At 45.4% G+C, this 18,511-nt stretch overlaps 1 protein-coding gene across 1 annotated transcript in view; it reads right to left on the reverse strand.

The window, feature by feature from the left end:
• LOC138498645 (type 2 phosphatidylinositol 4,5-bisphosphate 4-phosphatase-like) overlaps positions 1 to 18,511 on the reverse strand; it is a 474,081-nt gene that overhangs the window by 222,843 nt on the left and 232,727 nt on the right. Inside the window, exon 4 of the mRNA XM_069622342.1 lies at positions 11,808 to 11,860. Within this exon, the coding sequence (XP_069478443.1) occupies positions 11,808 to 11,860 (53 nt within the window). The remainder of the gene's footprint in view (positions 1 to 11,807; positions 11,861 to 18,511) is intronic.

Genomic DNA, 18,511 nt, shown 5'->3' on the forward strand with positions numbered 1-18,511 from the left:
GCATGCCCTCTGGTATTCGGCACAGGCCGTGGGGTGAACTGTGTTGATCTGCCCCGTTCTATGGGCAATAGCACCTCTCAACACCGGGACCCTGTCATGGCGTCCCGTTGATCCGTCCCTCTATCGTGGCTATTTGCGTGGGGGCTCTGGCACCAGGCGATTGTCTCTGGCAATTCTTACCGGAGAAGGCTGAGCCTTCAGGTACCACCCGGCATTCTGCGCACGGCTCCACCAGCACCGGTGCATTCAGCGTCCATCCCCAGGCCTGGGCACTCAGGCTTCCTCTCCTCAGCCTGTACTTTACGTCTTCAACCGCTCAGTTGCTGCGGGTGCTGTGATGTGTTGGGGGCTTGTGCCCACACGTATGTTCCAGGACCGGGTGCGCGTTCCTGCGCTCTTGCTAGTTGCTCCGCGGAAGACCAGCTGGGTGCCGCCTTCGGGGCACTCCGGTCATCCGACAGATCCCCCAGTGCCCGGGGAGATCTCCACTCCGGGCCTCCTTGCACTCACACTTCTTGGTTCCCAGGTGTAACGGGTCTCTACACGGCCAGTCTTAGCTCCTGCTGGGTCCAGCTATTACAAATCCCTTTGCTGCAGTGCAGGGAAGACCCTGGCACCTTCCCATTGATGATCAGGATCCCTGTAAAGGCTGGCGTCTCTTGCCTCGTCTAGCCCCCCCAGGCCCGACACTGCAGGGGCCTCCGCTCCTCCGGGAGCCCGGAGATCCAACAGCAAGGCTCCGGGCGTACAGTGCCAGGTGTTCCGCCACACCGCGCTCAGTAGCAGCATCGCCTCCGGGGGCGTTCCACTCCGGCCCTGCGCAGCGTCCCACGAACGGTGTCGGCCAAGATCCCTTGCCACTCCTGTTCTCGTTGCGGGCCTCGGTGCCTGCCCCTTGGTCCAGCAGGACCCCCCTCCAGCCAGGTCTGCTAGTCGGCTCACGGGCTGGGCTTCACTTGTTCTATACAGCCGCAGCAGGCTTGCTCTCAGCCGTACCAGCCTACGTTTTCGGCCACGGCACTGCGGTCAGTTTATGGCCCTTTGTCCTCTGTCCGCCATGTTGCCAGTCTTCAAATCATGGGCACCTTGCTTCTTTTTGGTGGCAGTAACTTCCCATTACTACCGCAGATTGGACCCTCTCAGCGCTCGATTTATGCACCAGTTATTTATACATCCATGGATATGCTGCCGGCATGCATTGTCTCCTGGAAACTTCAATTTTCCAAAGGATCGTTGTCGGATCTGCGGGAGCTCCTCAAGGACACGTCCTCTCACGCAGCCATTTATCCACGCCCCCCATGCCCAAAGATTAATTATCCAGCTTTCGGAAAAGAAAAACAAAATGTCAAAGAAATGGCGGCCAGGGAAGGGAAAATGGAGTCTGTTTTCCCTTTCATGGTGGCCATTAAAAAGATCGGAAAAATGTAAACAAAAATAATTGCCACAATGGAAAGGAGAGAAGGCACTATGTGTAGTCTTTTCTTCCTTTCCATGATGGCCTGTTGCGGATCAGAAGCGAATGCGCTGGCGACAGAAGTGTTCCCAGCGCGTCCGCTCCCAAAATGGACAGCAAAGAAGGTAAGTGGAGTTGGGAGGGCGGGCAGGGAATTCTGTGGAAGTGGATGTTGGGGGAGCAACACTTACCGCGATCCCTGACGTGGGAAGATGGCAGCCTCCAGCCGCGTGGTGGCTCGCAGTGGGGGATTAACCCGTTCTGAGCCTCCTCATTAGCTGAGTGGCTGCCACCCTCCCAACCCCCGCTGGGGAGAGAAGGGAAGGAACATTCTGGGGGTGAGGGATTCCCGGTCATGTAAGGCCCACACTGCAGCGAATCAAACACATGACCCCTTGCCTGTTACTAGTAATATTTAAACTGGTTGCCTTTAGCAAGAGACCAAGCTTTTACTAACTCACCTTTGATTCGATTGTTTACCACTTTACGCAGTATCGTTCAAGTGCACTGGAGCCCACCACAGGATAGGCTTTTGTCCTTCCTGTCTAACATCTGTTGAATCTGTTGTGCACTCTGTTTTTTTGTACTTTTTACAAAATTCTATGGAAGTTAATACCGAATTTAAAGGAGCTTCAGTTTCTACAATGTCCCCAGCTATACTTTATCTGTTATATACAACTAATTCTAGTAATGTACAGATAGTTTTACAGTATTTTACAATATGTGTGTGCATGGCATTAAGAATATGGGAACAATTAGTCTCCAAATGACACATGATATGTTTACATCTGTATCGCATTTTATTCTGTATGTATTTCAGATTTTATTTGGGTTATTTTCAATTATTCTTTTATGGCCGTTTTACTGCCAATTTTCTTTTTAACTGACAATATCACATTGAAGGGGTGGAAATATTGCAAAGCATCTTTACAAACTATACATCAGATCAGCTACCAAAGTGGCATCATGCTATATCAGATAATAAGGATTCAGAGAAAGGTTTGGTAAAATAAAAGTGAAGACAAGAACATCAAATGTACTACAGAACATGGGAAATATGTATAGAGTCCCTGGACAGGGTACTCGGAGAACTGGGCTTGCAAAATACATTTTGGAAGGAAAAAACAGTAAGTGCACATGGACACAGGATACAGGGAGAGAGTAGACGAGTATGGGCATATCTCCCAAAGTTGGCCCATGTCAAACGTGAGTAGCTCATCCAGTCCTGTTTATTGGTTTATTTTCTAAAATCTGTAGTTGTGTAACTATAATGTAAAAGCACACACTATTAGTACCGGGAGGCAAAGAATAAAGACAGAGCTGACAAGGCCACCCATTTTACATAGGCAACTTGAGAGCTATGCATGGCACTGCAGATCTTTATTGAGAGCAGTTACACAAAAATATAAGTTGGTTATTGCATTTACTTTCCCAAATGAGCAGCCACAGAAAGAGTTTTCCTCTATTTTAACTGTTTTTACATTTTTAACTCAAAAGCATCGTAGAGCTGCAATACAAACCCAGCAGGACTGTTCAAAATGCAGGAAGAAGAAAGGGATGAAAAAGAGAAACTGTAGAGTCCCATAGGAACATCTTTAGCCTAGGAATCACATGTTTCCCTTGGGACCCATGGACACAGTGTCAAAAGTAACACATTCGTACAGGTCACCACAGTGGAAAGTGCTGCTTCTGCCACCAACAGTCGATAATTATTTTACAAATGTTTATTAAAACATTAACACCTGATACATGCTGACTTGAGAATATCTTGATTAAATTGATGGGATTTACTAAAATTGACTCAAATAATCAATGATGTTTACATTGTACTGATTATATACATTTACTTCTGTTGAATGGAAGGTAGCAGTATTCAAATGTTCCACAATTGAACAATGAAACAACTGTCAGCGAATACCGCCACCAAGTCATGATCAGGGACGTCATTTCACCAAAATGCCAGGGGTAGCGGAAGTGACATCACACGACCCTTGACCCCCTGATGACATCACAGGAAGCGATGTCATTTGAACCCACCCCAAAGTGATATCGCGGGAAGCGAAGGAACACGATCTTTCACCCGTTGACAAAACAGGAAGTGGCATCACATTGCATTGTACACTACGAAAAATATGGTTATATCGCATCACTATAATGTGATGTACATTTCATACCTGAATGGATCGCCATATGTATCGTTACGATCAGTGTGTATAGGCCCATACTACCAAATTACTGTGATTGCAAGCAGACGTCCATGACCAAATGATAATGATGTGTTATTATATAGCACTTAAACGCTTTACATAGAAGAAATATACACCCAATATCACCCAACCTGTGTTGATACCCATTTATCGACCTCAGAAGGATGAAAGGCTGAGTTGAGGCGTTTGAGAACAGACTAAATCAGTGACTCACCCCCTGAAGTGTGCCTGAAATAAACCTTTAGTGAGTCTAGCAATTATTGTATAGAATTCCAGAAAGAGTCATTTTTTGGCATTCCTATTCTTTCTTATTTAGGTTCAGTGCTGAAAGTGTTAGACTTGTGGCCCTCATGTTCTTATTTTTCTTCTTTTTTTAAGAAGCCTGAACAAGAAAGCTAGCCACTCCAGAATTAAAGAGCCACATGGTGCTGGCCACAGCCCAGGAGCTTGCATTGCAAAAAAAAAAAAAATGTTTTTTTCTTTTAGAGGTCGCAAGGGAGACCTCAGAGGTTGCACTTGCGACCTCTGGCGACCCCCAAATGACGTCCCAGGTCATGATATTTTATCAATATGTTATCATTCCCTAGTGTCCACACAAACACGAGGAAATGTAGAATGTATGAAATGGGAAATCTTTCCAGATGTGTAATGGGACTGCTTTCTGTTGCATTATACTAGTAAGTATGATATATGTTCCCATATTGAGACATATGGGCCTCATTACGAGTCTGGCGGTAACCGAGGCGGTAAAACCGCCTGGTTACCGCCGGACTCGTATTACCATTCCGCCTCCGTGATTCCCGGAATTACCGGGGCATTACAACCCCGGTTTCCCGGGAATCACGGAGGCGGAATGGTGTTAATCCCCATTCCCATTGAGTCCTATTGGACTCAATCGGAATGGGGATCATGGAAACACCGGCAGCATCTCGTAATGCTGCCGGTGTTTCCTCGTCCGGCTGCAGGCAGGCGGTGTTAAACCTGCCAGGTCAAACCTGGCGGGAACATCACATCCCGCCTGCAGGAGTCGGGATCAGGGGGTCCGGAAACAGCGGTGGCGCCGGGTTTACCGCCACCGTTATTTCCGGACCGCCTGATTTGTAATGAGGCCCATAGTGTTTTATTTGCCTTAAAATCCCAGTGGACATAAACACGAGGAAAGGTACAATGTATGAAATGGGGAAAAGTTTCCAGGTGTATTTTGGCCCTACTTTCTGTTTTATGATACCAGAGATAGGGAGAATTCTCCAGAATGGCTAATTTCCCTTACCTACTGTGTCCCTCAGCAGCTTTGCTGGATTTCTAGGATTTCTTTTTTTCACCTAGTAAGAGTGTGAGCCTTTTTTCCCACTCTTACATGTGTTTTGGTGTGTGCGTTTTAACATTTCTTGTGTTCATAGTCTGTGGAGCCTCACGTACGCCATAGGCATCATCTTTTTACTGTGTGTTACACAGCACCTTCAGTGCAGTGACACAGGGTTGTCTTTTAGACTTCCCAAATCAAACTCAATTTTCTGGGACTGACTACTGTCTCCCAGAACATGTAAAGTTGCCATTTCCTTTATTAGTCTCTTTTAAAACTCACAGACCCAGTACAAACTATAGTTCTGGAAAGGGTTAATACGTATCCCTTTTTGTCTGTGTCTCTTGGAACATTGTTTTGTTCCCTTTTCATTAAGACTTGGCTGGAGGCAGTGGTAACTACCCTATTTTTCCTACCGCGGTTATCTTAAATAGCCCTGGTATTGTTTTAGGCTATCTTGGTAGCCTTGAACTTAAACCTGCTTGACCATATATGTTTTTATACGGTTCTGGCTGGGTTTAGTCGCCATTTCTTTTTGTAAAAGTCTTTCTCGTGTTTTACTCTGCGTGCCAAACCAGGTCTGGTTCTTTTGTTCACTGTGTTTTCACGGACTTCTACACAGAAGCCCTCCTTAGGCGCCTGTATGTCTGAGGGGGACAGGATGTGAGGGAGAGGTTTAGGACTCCCCGCACAGGGTCTCCTTGGAGACCCATGTCGCACTCTGAAATGATTGGCTGTGGTGACTGTCCCGGCGGGACAGCCACCCTGCTGTGTGATTGACAGCCAGGCTGTGTGAATGGGGGAAAACTGCATAAAAAGCAGGTCTCTGGGGCTGGAAAGGCAGAGTCGCCACTGGAACGAAAGAACCGAAGAGGAGGTGACAGAAGAGGACTCCTACAACGACTGAACCACCCGGTGAAGCCCTGCGGCAGGTCCGAATCTTCAGACTTCTACGACAGAGGAGATCTGCAAGGAATCTTCTTCCCCTGAGCTGGTGGGACCAACCAGTTCACCCAAACTCCAAGCAAGGCCTCCCTCTCCTGGTCGAATTTGCTGTACAGAGCTACAGTGAACCGGATAGCCAGAAGGAACGGACCCTGCTTGCGTTTTAAGGAGAGCACCTTTTATTCGTTGCTTTGCTCTGCTGCTGGTTTCTTCCCTGGGCAGTGCAGGACCTTCCAGCCTTTCTCCTTCTTGTCAGTCTGAAAGTTGCTCCAGGAACCGTGAGCCTGCAGGATCTGCCAGGAACGTCTGCCTCAGCTACAGCATTCTTCTTCGTTAAAGGTACTGTGCTAACTCGGTTGTTCGTTTCGTCCAGCCGCGGTTAAAGTATGTGAAATCTTTTGCCTATCCGAGGGCTTGTCCTTCTCCATTTTTTAAAATAACTTTTCGTCTGACCAACTTCGTTCTGAACTCTAGGCAAAGACTTAACCGCAAACTACCCTGAACTGTGTGATCTTGAGCAAAAGACTTTGACCCATTGACTTTAGGCCAGGCCCCTTTTTAATTTGATTTCCTCACTGTAGTTCCTTTTTCTAGATTGCCCTGCTTACTTACTTGTAGGTGCTACTCAATTTCTGCGTAACTTTGTCTTTCCCTCCCTTTTAAATTACTGGAGTGCCATTTTGCTCACACTTCATTTTGAGCCTAACTTGTCCAGAATCTATTGGGTGTGGTGTATTGTATTAGTAACGTGATTTTCTACTGCTTAATAATAGTGAAATGTTTTACAACTGATGTGTAAATAAATGTATATTCTTTTACTCAGAAACCTTTAGTCAGTGTTTGTTTGAAGCATAGTAACTGCTGCCCTTTGTGTAACCATTGATACTGCTCACTTACTCTTGAGTTAAGTCTGGCTGCTCAGCCATCGCTACCACTTTACTGTGTAGTACAGGCTTGTACCAAAGGTGAAATTGTACTGTCGCTTGTAGTCTTAATTGTGTGTGGCGTTCCCAAAGGGTACTGCATATAATTCTGCCTAACAACCAGTGTGATGTCTGTTCCCATATTGAGACCCAGTGTTTTTTATTTGTTTTTAAATGTCAGTGGACATTCCCCAAATCTTATCACCACTGCCAATGATTGTTTGAGGAAAGTCGACGAGAGGACATGCGCAGTATGGTGCAGAGTTCAATGCAAGGATCAGCACTTTTCAGATGTTTAGGGGCATTGGGTGCGGGCTACTAAGCCGTTGTCTTTGGATTGTACTGGTTACGACCAGACTGAACAATGGAGCTTTGAATACAAGTGGATGTGTGTAGGTAGGCGGTGTTATAACGCCCCTCACCTGAGGATGATGGAACAGGACTTTGTCAGCTATGACGAGTTGGATCTGAAATAAATGGACACGTGATGAGGAAAGGATAGTACGAAGTGATGAAAGACTACGTTTGAATATGAGTCTATTGTTCTAGGTGGTTTGGGAATCAAAAGTGAGTTACGAAAGGTGGCGAGAGGTTGAGCCTGTGGGAAGCTAGATGGAGATGTCAGTTGAAGGGTGAGGTTGGTTTGGCCCATGCAAGTATTGGAATAAAATGTGTTTGCTCTTCCCTTTGATGAATAATTGGGTGATCATTTCTGTGTTTTTTTGGCAGCAGGAAGGCCAGCAAAAGTAAATGAATAACGAAAGAGAAGGTATTGTAAATGCAAGGGCAATTCGCGCAGCGCAAGTTGGTCGCTCTCTTAGCCAATGTAAACTGACAACTTTCACCTGTGTTATGTGTGGAGTGTTCTGATTTGCCACGGAAGATGACAGTTCTAGAACTTGATGAAATGGAGAGTAAAAGTATTAAGTATTCAATTGCTTCTCACCATTTTTTAACGTCATCTTAAATCTGACTTTCATTAGTGTGCACTTTCAAATGCACTTGCTTGGAAAGAACAGATTCATTTCTCTAAGCTTCTTTCACAGTTGTGTAGATGTTAAGAGGTAAGTGAAGTTAGTGAATGTTCATACTTTTTCACTTGTCACTGTGAATAGTGATTATGAGTAAGTTGTTTTAACAATTAATGCTTTACTTTGGTGTTACTATTGTGTTTCTATTTATTTTTTAAGAGCAAACACAGTGATGGCTGGGTGTCATGCAAGTGAAGAAGATGCTCATGCCTTAAGGCACAATGTTAAATGTGCATTTATCCAATTACAGATATATGACTTTCTTTAAACAATGCAGTAAAGCAAGTTAATTCATTTCCAAGGAATGCACCTTTGAAAAGCCAGTCATTACATGTTACTTAGATGGTTGTTTTTCATTTTGTGACCAAAACAAAAACATGTTGCAGGTCACTTGTTGTAACATTATAGTTAACACAGTTATCTATATGTTTGTCACGCTTTTAATTCTGTGTTAATATACATTCCTGACATTTTTTTACTGGATATATATTGTTAAGTATCTTGGTTCTGAATTGAGTGTGTGAACTTATTCTTTCAATGACATTTGAACATTGGTACTGTTCCACTAATTTGGACAGACAGATTTACTATTGTGATAGAGTTTATGTAGAGATCGATAAAAAGGATCAGGCTACCTGTAAATACCTACACTGTAAATGCACCATAGGTTTTATACACCTTTAAACCAATGCAATAGGACCTTCATTTAGGCAATGATAGTGATGTATGTTATTGTTTTATGTAGGTTATCCAACAGTGTGAGTTAAGAAGAGATTGTGTCACAGACGAACCAGAGCAACTAATTGTTGTTTAACTGATGAACTACCCTGCGAGGTTAGTCAACTTTGGACTTACTTCATAAGGTTAAAATGGTGAACATTAAAACACCAATACTAATATATGCATTATTACTAATTTCAGAGATACTGAAGAATGTGAATAAGACAACTGGTTACAATTTTATGTTGAACAAGCCCTGATGATTGATGGCATGTCTGAAACGCGTTGGCTAATTGTTGAATAATTGAATTTAGACGAGAATTGTATATGGTTTTACTGTTGGATCAAGGGAACAGAATTTGATTCAATTACAAAATGTACACTTATTAATGTGCACAAGGACGGCAATAGCCTTATATTGTGAAATCTTCCTTTTAGATGAATATCAATGTAATTTTAATGGTGAAATAGAACCATACATTTAAAGATTTTGTTTGACATTTTGCTTGAAATTTGTGTACATATTGTATGATGCACCAAGAGAATTGTGGAATTGTTACTTTGTATGGTGCAATTGCTAATGTTTCTTTGGTGTTGAAACACTGAGTAATATATAGGAATAATTGTGCACGCCTAGAATAATAGGAGGTCATTAGACCCCACTAGAGTGCATAGGGGTTACCTATTGGTGACAACAGGGTATATGGATATCAGGGCACACCCATCGCCATTGGATCTAGTTCCTGGGGGTGGACCAATGAGGGAGGATCACCTGGATGGGGGGGGCCCTTGGGGAGTGGGGGTGGAACAACGACAGGCGAGACATACAATATATACCTTTGGACATGATTAGTTCTTTTTGCTTGACTAAAGAAAAAAGAGGGAGAAAATAAACTGAAAGGACGAGAAAATATAAGCATACACAGCTAATTCCAAGTTTGCAAATGATGTATTGATATCGCAACCCTTACTATCCAACTAATTTCAAAAGAGATCAATAATAGATCTTTGAGCACCTAATCGTGAACCAGGCATCTATGTAGTGCTACAATTAAATATTCAATAACTGTAGAGCCTCATTCCTATGTGCCATATATGCTTCAAAGGGGGCTTTACGTTTCGGAGGCAAAAAAATCCATGTAACACCTTCCTCAGGACCAAACAAAGTACAGTGACCCAGGAGTGCCAACAAATCAAAGAGAATCTATGAAGAGTCAGCATAGTACAATTACCGCAATCATAGCAGGAGACATATTGGACCAGCGGCATGAGGGTGGATGCAGAAGGGCAGTGGGCTGAGGAACAGATTTGGCTAGCATGGCAAAAGGAAGTATCATGTGATCCGTCCATGAAACTGCCAAACAGCTATAAACACTGACAAGCGTGGTTGGAGCAAAAAGAAGGTCCACGGCGTTACCAGACATGTGCGTGGTGCCAAAACCAAGCTGCAGAAGATTAAGATCCATCATGCAGGAAATCAAATTGGCCGCCAACACATCTTTAGCATTGTTCGGATGAAAATTGAAATCCCCTAGCAGGATAAAGGAAGGATATTGCAATCTAAGGTCAATAAGCAAGGCCACAAAGTCAGACACAAAACCTGTGTCATAGCCAGGCGGTCTGTAGACTATCAAGGCGTGCACTGTGCAAGATGCTGAGATTTCCATATGCAACAGGCATGCTTCCATGTTCAAAACATGAGTGAAGGATAACATGGGGCAGATGAGGTCCTTACGGTGTATCAGAGCAATTCCTCCGCCTGAGCGTGGGGGTGCTTTATCAAGTTGAATGATACTATAGCCCCCAGCAAGAGCATGAATCAGATGAGAGTCAGACGAGAAAACTAAGTCGGTGACAGATCTTGAAGAAGGTCATAACAGTCTGGGGCATGAGCCAGCAAAGATCGCAAATTAACTAAAGGGCATTTTATCTGAGCGAGAGATTATATAATTCTCCGGATATTGGGAGCAGAAGATGTCAGACGGGGCCAGTCTGCAGGAAAAGTGGTGTTTGTAGGGGCCACACAGATCAATTCCTCATGCGAAAAACACTTTGGTTTAAGGGGGGGGTCAGGGTCTGAGGTTCGGATGAGCGCAGATGGGCCGGACTTTAGCTGGACTGGCATGCCACACTCCCACTATTTGAATTATTAGTTATATAGCGTGCAAACACCAATCTACACACATTTTAATGTTCTAAAACGAAGACACAAGGGGAAAATAGTTTGCTATGGGTGTGCTTTTGGAGGGGGTGTACAGGTGGGAGGAGGAGGAATGCAGATAGAACTTTATTTGAACACAGAGCCAAACAGCACCCTCATGCTGTGTGTTCTTCCCTGCATGCCATCTTCCCCTATCTTCAATCCAATAGTTGTAGGTTAAAGGTTTCGTTACATCACCATCTAATAGCCAAGACTAAAAACCATCAAAGTACTTTTCAGAAAACACACGTCACTCTAAACCTCATCATAGATCGTACCTATAAACTCATGTGGCCCAGGTAAAGACACACAGAAGGTATAAGGGTACACCACTATTCACTGGAAGCCTGAATCTCGCAAAAGAGCAAATTACTCCTGTGTCCTCCGAATATCCCCTATGAAACAAGCGATAGTGTTGGAGAGCGTGGCATTCGGTATCCCTGGAATTTTTTGCAGCACCCTCTTAACCATGTCCATATCCCACTCCAAAACCTGGATGATTCTGAATGACTACCAAGTTTGACCATCATAACGGAATCCCTGATCGAGTTGGGGGTGACCAAATTAGCGTGCAGCGCCCCGCAAGTCAATGTTAAAGAAATTCCCACAGCACTATTTTTCTCAATGGTGTGGGGACTGTTCGAAAAGCATGATTTGTTGTGTGATAGAGGGTGCAAAGCCCAGACAGTAACAATTAGAAGTACCCTCAACCTTTAAAAAAAATATTTACAAATGCACCCAGTTTTGAACCGTAACATTCAGGGAAATAAGAAAGCAATTTCCTCTGCAGAAATGAAAATGTAAGCAAGTTGATTGTTTGCTGATATGGCTAGATGCTCCATTAAAATATTTTTTGTGAAGTCAATTCACATTCTCCATCTTAAGGTTTTACTTGACATGATATGATGAAGGACATGAAAATGCATATCTTCTAAACATGAGTACAGACATTTCATACTTAGTTCTAATATGAAAAAGCTTAAGTCTACATCAGTGTTCTTTACAAGGCTATTGAAACAACTTACACTTTCCGGCAATGTGGACATGTTGTCAGTGTGTTGAACCTTGACTTCACCCACTACAAAGAAAACATAAAAACATTATTATGACAGCAATTGGTCTGCAAACATTATTATCTGGTTCAGTTTAAAGTATGGGAATGCGTTGGATGTGACATGTCAATATTACTTGTGAGGCTAATGTATCTAAAAAGAAGGCACCCGATTATGTGTGATAAAGAAATGATCCAAGGAACAAGTAAGCAAGTGTCAGTGGAATGTAAGTGGTTTCAGAGGGAAGTAGAGCGGTAAGTGGAAAAAGTGGCAGCAATTCCGTTACCACCACTTTCTACACTCTGCCGAATTAAGTGTTCCAAAAAATGGGTGCCAATTACACCGGCGGAATAAGCAATGCAGAATTACGGCTGAAGCACAGTGTAACATTATGTCAGTGCTAATTCCGCCGGTGGAATTAACTCCAAAAATATAAACAGTAATTCCACTGCATAATAAGTGGCAATACCGTTGCGATAACGCTAAAGAAGGGCAGTCATTCTGCCAAAAACACAGTGCAGTTACCCCCATCTAAAAGGTGGAGGTAAATGCATACAGGTGATGGAAATCAAATCACAGGTGCACCCAATCCTCTCAGAAGGTTTGCATAAGGCCTACACCTGATCCAAACACACTTCCCAACACTATGTTGCCACAAGCAGTCACTAACTGGGAAATACATCAGCTCCTGCTGCACATTAAGCCACAGCAGCAGGAACTGCAGCACAGGGCAAATGGTGCAGAGAGGAGATGTCATGGAAAGCAAGCACCTATTCCCCGTGTCACGCAGTGACCCTGAGCATTAAGAGACAGGCAGTGTTGCAGGTGAATAAAGCAAGCGGCCCCTTTAAGGGGGAGGGCATGCCAGGAAGCGGGAGGAGGGCGGAACAGGGGAAAGGGAACTTCAGTTTGTAGTTGGGAGAATAAAGGGAAGGTCGATCCGATGCCTAGCTCCAGCATTCATTGTATGAGTGGCGTGTGAGAATGAGAGGGTGACATTAGGAGCCAACAACTGGCATCGAAGCAGCCGTGTCCACGGCGTGCAGCAGGAGGTCTACACGACCAGCAGCAGTGGCAGGACATGTGCCCAGCAGCGGAGGGTGTCTCACACCCGGCAGTAACGAGAAACCAGCACCTGTGGTGCCGTGAGGCGGGTCGAACGAGCGGGGCAGTGAGAAAGGTGCCGCCGTGCAGCAGAAGGAGGAGGGCAGTGAATAAGCCCAGCAGGCGTCCAGAGAACCAGTGAGAAGACGACTGGTGGCCCACATAAAGGAAAGAAACAGCGGGCGTACCTCACCTGGAGAAAGAAGACGGTGAGCCCAGCAGCCCACGCTTGCAGGAGGTGAAAGAAGAGGAGCCCTGCAGCCCGCGACGCAAAGTGCGGAACGAAGAGCAGCCAGCAGTCAAGAGAAGGCCGCTGCTAGCGCTCTGGAGCAAGGACCCAGCAACCCGCCTCAACACACAGGGAGATGCCGCAAGAGAAGCGACCGGCACACGGGTAAGAAGCCCTGAGGCCACACCGCCGTAAGCCGAGCAGAAGGCTACGGTGCCAGACTGCCCCGCAAAAGCACGCCAAAACGCTCCTGCGAGCATCAGAGACAATATGGGTAAGAAGCCCAAGGCCGCACCGCCGCAGCCAAGCAGAGGCCTACAGCACCAAACCGCCCCCGCAAAAGCGTGCCAAAATGCTCAGGGATCACTGACCAGAGCGCCAACATCCCATCAAACCCAACAGCAGCAAAAGCCCGCTGTCCAAACAGTGGACATCTCGCCACAGGGCACGCGGAAGGCTCACTTGGCGCGGAAGCCCGCCACCCACAAAAGCCAACATCCAACACGGATAAGCCGCAAAAGGACACCCAAACAAGCCCCGAACAGCTATAAAGGGGTGAGAGAAGGCCACACCGACCCGTGGTCCTATTTGACCACCGCCAACAGCCTCAACAGACCGAGGGGCAAGCAACGTCACAAGCTGCCCACCCCACCACACCCAATAAGCAGACCACGACCAACACCAACAAGGCCTGCAGCCTGCCCACAATCACCACGTCCAAGGCACCACGAACCGGAACGCCATGAACGACAAGGCACAAGCAGCCGCGGATGCCGGGGCACTGTCAATAGCCAATGCAAGCCCCACATTCCATGCCAGCCTCATGAGACACCACAACCCCTTTACCCTCAACCCGCACCACGACCAAGGACAGCAGTGAGAAGAATGGGTTGAGGAATTTGAAGACTTTGTGGGTGCCATAGGAACCCAGGACCCTCCCAACAAAATCAGCATCTTTATGAATGCAGCGGGAAGGAAGATCAAGAACATAATTAAAACAATTCCACCGCAAGAACGAGCAATGTACCAACGCCTCCTCAAAGCCATCAATGGCAAACTGGTAATGACACCCAACAGGGACTAGACTACGAGGGCTATTCCTTCAACCAATGTGCCCAGCTCGCTCATGAATCTATCGGCGAATTTTTCATCCGCCTGCAAAGGAAAATTCTAAAATGTGACTTTACCAACTTCACTGATGACGAAGCGATCGACTGCGAATAATCGAAGGATGCATATCGTCAATGTTCAGAAAACACCTCCTGAAGAAGCCCCTCTCCCTCAAGGAGTTCCTTGACCTAGCAAGAGTATACGAACGGATAGACGTCCAAGCCGCAGCCATTGAAAACCCAAAAAAAAGGAGACATCATCGCGGCCATCACACCATATACCAGATAACAAAGCCCACAAAACCGACAGACTTTCAGAAGCCCCCAGCAATGGCCCCAAAGTGACAGACAATGCTAACGATGTGGTTTCAAATACCCCCACAGAGGGCCATGCCCCGCAATCGGTCAAAGGTGCATGCGCTGCTGCCAAGACAATCACTTCCAGGCCATGTGCAAAGAGAAGCTACCAGAAACAGGACCAACTCGGCAACAACCACTGCAAAACACAGGACGACACCAGGAACAACAAAGAGAACAATACGACCGGCAACCAACTGAAAGAGGCATGACATACCCCACAATGCCCCACTCACGCCAGACACCGTAAGAGCCCTCGAAGGACTACAAATCGAACCTGACAGAAAGCCACACAAACTATATGATTACCAGCAGTACGCTCAACATGAAACGACCAACCCCGAATAGGTCTACACCAGGGGACACGCAATAACCCAGAAACAAGAAGGTAGCATGACCCCCACTATACCCGACTACGACCCGTACAATAACTCTCCACCAAGGACACTAATTTCAGAAAATAAATACCCCTTATACCTGCAAGATGGCTATGACCGAGAATATGTCAGACTTCTCAGCACAGCTACCGAGGACACGCCTGCCCCCAGAGTGACAGTGCGAATGGGAGACACCCAAAACCAATTCGTTGTTGACACAGGGGCCACTGTCAATGCTATGAACGAGGAACTACATCACACAATAGCGGACCTCTATCCACTATGCCAGTCGAAAATACACATCTTCCAATGGGGAGCAGCACTACCTCTAACATCCAAAGGGCAGTTCCTCTGTGACCTGTCCCATAGAGGCCTCACCGTGCCAATGACGATCCATGTCATACAAAGCCCCTCCGTTGGACGATGCCTCCTCAGCTACAGGACAGCCAAAGCCCTGGCATGAATTGACCTCCAATACGAACCAACAGAAATAATAAGAGGCTACCCGTCAGACAAGAAATACAGTCCATAAAACAGTGGCCCATCGCCACTTTTTTTTTTTCAAGCAATCTTACTAGGCCCAGTGACATTTGAGAAAGCGCAAGTGCATGGAGAAGGGAAAAGGGGGAAAGTGCATTGAATGGGGGGGGGGGGAAAGTGCGGTGCAGAGGAGAGAAAATAGAATAAATAGTAAATAAAATAAATAAATAAATAAATAAGGGCAATAAACCATGGTGGTGCAGCCAGCAAGTGGCAGGTGAAAGTTAGTCAGATATAATATATCTGATAAGTGCAGAAGAAAAGTGGGAGGGTGACTGTATGGGTACAGATACAGATCCCTAGTGCAGAGGGTGGCCTGCAGGCAGTGCAGGAGGGTGGCAGGGTGAGCAGGTACCTGGGCCCGAATGACAGAGGGTGGCCAGGGGCACGATGCGAAGAGAAGAAACAGATCAACAAGGGAAAAGGGGGGCAAAGGCAGAGGCAAAGAGGAAGGTCTTGAGAGGCTTCCGGAGATGGTTTTCCTCAAGTTTCAAGGTGGCCGGGAGGCTGTTCCAAAAGGAGGCACCAGCCGAAGACAAACATCTACCCCCAGCTTGTTTCTTTGCAAAACAACTAACCCTGAGGGAGTTAGAAGTAGAGGAGCGAAGATCCAGATAGTTCTGAAATAAAGTAAAGAGAACTCTGCCCAGAGTTGAGGGTGCATGGCATTGGATGATTGAATGTGATTGTGGTCTTAGCAATCAAAGTACATTTAGAGTATTTGGGGACTGAGGCCAACCCAACTCCAACCGCCCCACGTCTAGGGCAGGGCTGGCTCTGATTTACTGCTCAGTGGGCCTCCAAGCACAGGTCTCGAGAGGTCCCTGTTCCCCGAGGACAGAGTCAAGCCCCTGACCCAGTCACAGTAGTCACTGCTGGAAGGTAAATTAGCTGTAAAGTGATAACATGGTTGAAACCTGCAGGAAGGGACAAAGGAATTTCCACCTGTAGGAAGAATGGATCCAGCGTGGACTGCCCTTCACTTAAGAAGGATAAGATTGTGTGATAAGATTTTTTGGGACAGCATGAGTGAAGGGGATTCATCAAGCCCCATTGATTTCAACCCAAAAGACTGATGGACTCTAGAAGTTTGCATGTGGAAAGAGAATTGTCACTTGTGGGCGATGGAGTCTGGAGATTTGCTCATGGACAAACTACCATTCACCTGTAGTTGTGGATGGATTGTGGGCGATGTTGGATTAAGAGCATTTTCTCATTCAAACACTATCTGTTGTAATAATTGAATTTCAGTCCCAAGTAAGAAGGTATCAGCTATTACCTGAGAAATGTGGTGGTTTTATGGTTTTCAAGATAGAGAATCTGCCCCCCAAGGAAGGGTGGATTGTGGGAATTATTTTCAGAATTCCCACAATCAGGGACAAAAACAACTTTTCCCTTGTAGGAAGAGGGGTTTGTGGGTATTCACCCATGGGCAAAGAGCCTGTCAAATATACAATTAGGTGTTTGTGGGATTTGCTGATGGCCAACCTTTACCTGTTGACAGAATGAACCTAGAGGATCAGAATAAGGACAGAGAAGATGCCATTAAAAAGGTAATCACACCAGTAAGTGCTAGACAAACACCAGGTATGTTTGTGATGTTGGAAGATTTTGTTCTGCTGAATAGCAAAGAGGTGGCAATCCAATTACCTATAGGAAGGATTCATTCTGGGGAGTGGACCCAGGATAATCAGCCAGTTACTTGTGGGAGGGATAGGTTTTGGGCATTCACCAGAGAAAGAGAAATTGACCATCTGCAGAAAGGTTTTGTGGATTTTAAACGAAACCTGGAACCTTTGAGGAACTTACTGGGTGAGTAACTGTAAGCTTAGGCACTGGCCAAATGTCTCTGCAAAGTACCCTTAGCTTACACATGGGTAGCACAGACCAAGCTCAAGGTCCCAGCCAGATGTGACATTTGATTATGGCCCACAATTACAATGAGGTAAGAATGAAAAAGACAAGAATAGATTAATGTTATCAACAGAGAATACATTTGAAGGATGGATTTGGTATTCACTCATCCAAGGATATAAAACATGTAAATAAGAGGAATAACCTGTTCTGTGTCTTCAACCAAGGAGAAGCACCATACCACCTGTAGTAAGGACAAGTTATTGGGGGGTCACGCAAAGATATAACATAGATCAACTATAGAAAAGGTGGGTACTGTGAGTTCACACGTCTGGAGAGACTGTTGACGTAGGAAGGTTGGGTTCATGTGGGGATGGAGAATCTGCCATCTGCAGAAAAAATGAATCTCAGCCTTCTCTCCAGAGACTGAGAACTCTGCCTGTAGGAAGGATCGACCTCTAGGAATTCACTCTGGGAAGTTAGAATAAGTCCCATGTGCGAAAGGATGGTTTCAGTTTATTAAGTATATAAACTAGATTGGAGATTTAAGAGCCTGCCTCAAACATTTTTTTTTTTTCTTGTATATAATCAACTTGTGATTTTTACAAAGATGAGTTGATTCCTGTGAATTTCAGAAGATTTCTAAAAATTTCTGAACACTACCAGCGTAAAAGATGACTTGGTAAGTAGTTTGTGTTCTTTCCAGCTTTCACATCTTTATGTTTCATGTGCTTTCATTTTGTCAAAAATGATTGTCAGAAGTTTTGTTGTAGCGATAGTCCAATTTGTCTTTTCTCCCGACATTAATCTGTTCCACCACACCTCTTCGTCCAGAACTGAAACTGACATCCCAAGAGGTGAGAGATAGGTGCTTCTTTCGTGACTGAGCGCCTTACAGTGCAGCACAAATGCTTCAGATTTTCAGGTTCCTCTGCTGATCCACACAATCTGCATACTGTGGACGCCGACTGGAGTCTGATGCAGAGGATTTCGCGTGTGGGCATTAAGTTCAAGCAGGCTCTCAAAAAGGTCTTCATTCGTTTTTTGTCCGGAAATTTTAAACAATATGGCAAAGGAACTTTTAGCTGGTTGAAAGTTGGTGGCAGG

Source organism: Ambystoma mexicanum, chromosome 5q (genome assembly GCF_040938575.1).
Source record: "Ambystoma mexicanum isolate Mex_15411 chromosome 5q, UKY_AmexF1_1, whole genome shotgun sequence".
Classification (NCBI taxonomy): Eukaryota; Metazoa; Chordata; class Amphibia; order Caudata; family Ambystomatidae; genus Ambystoma; species Ambystoma mexicanum.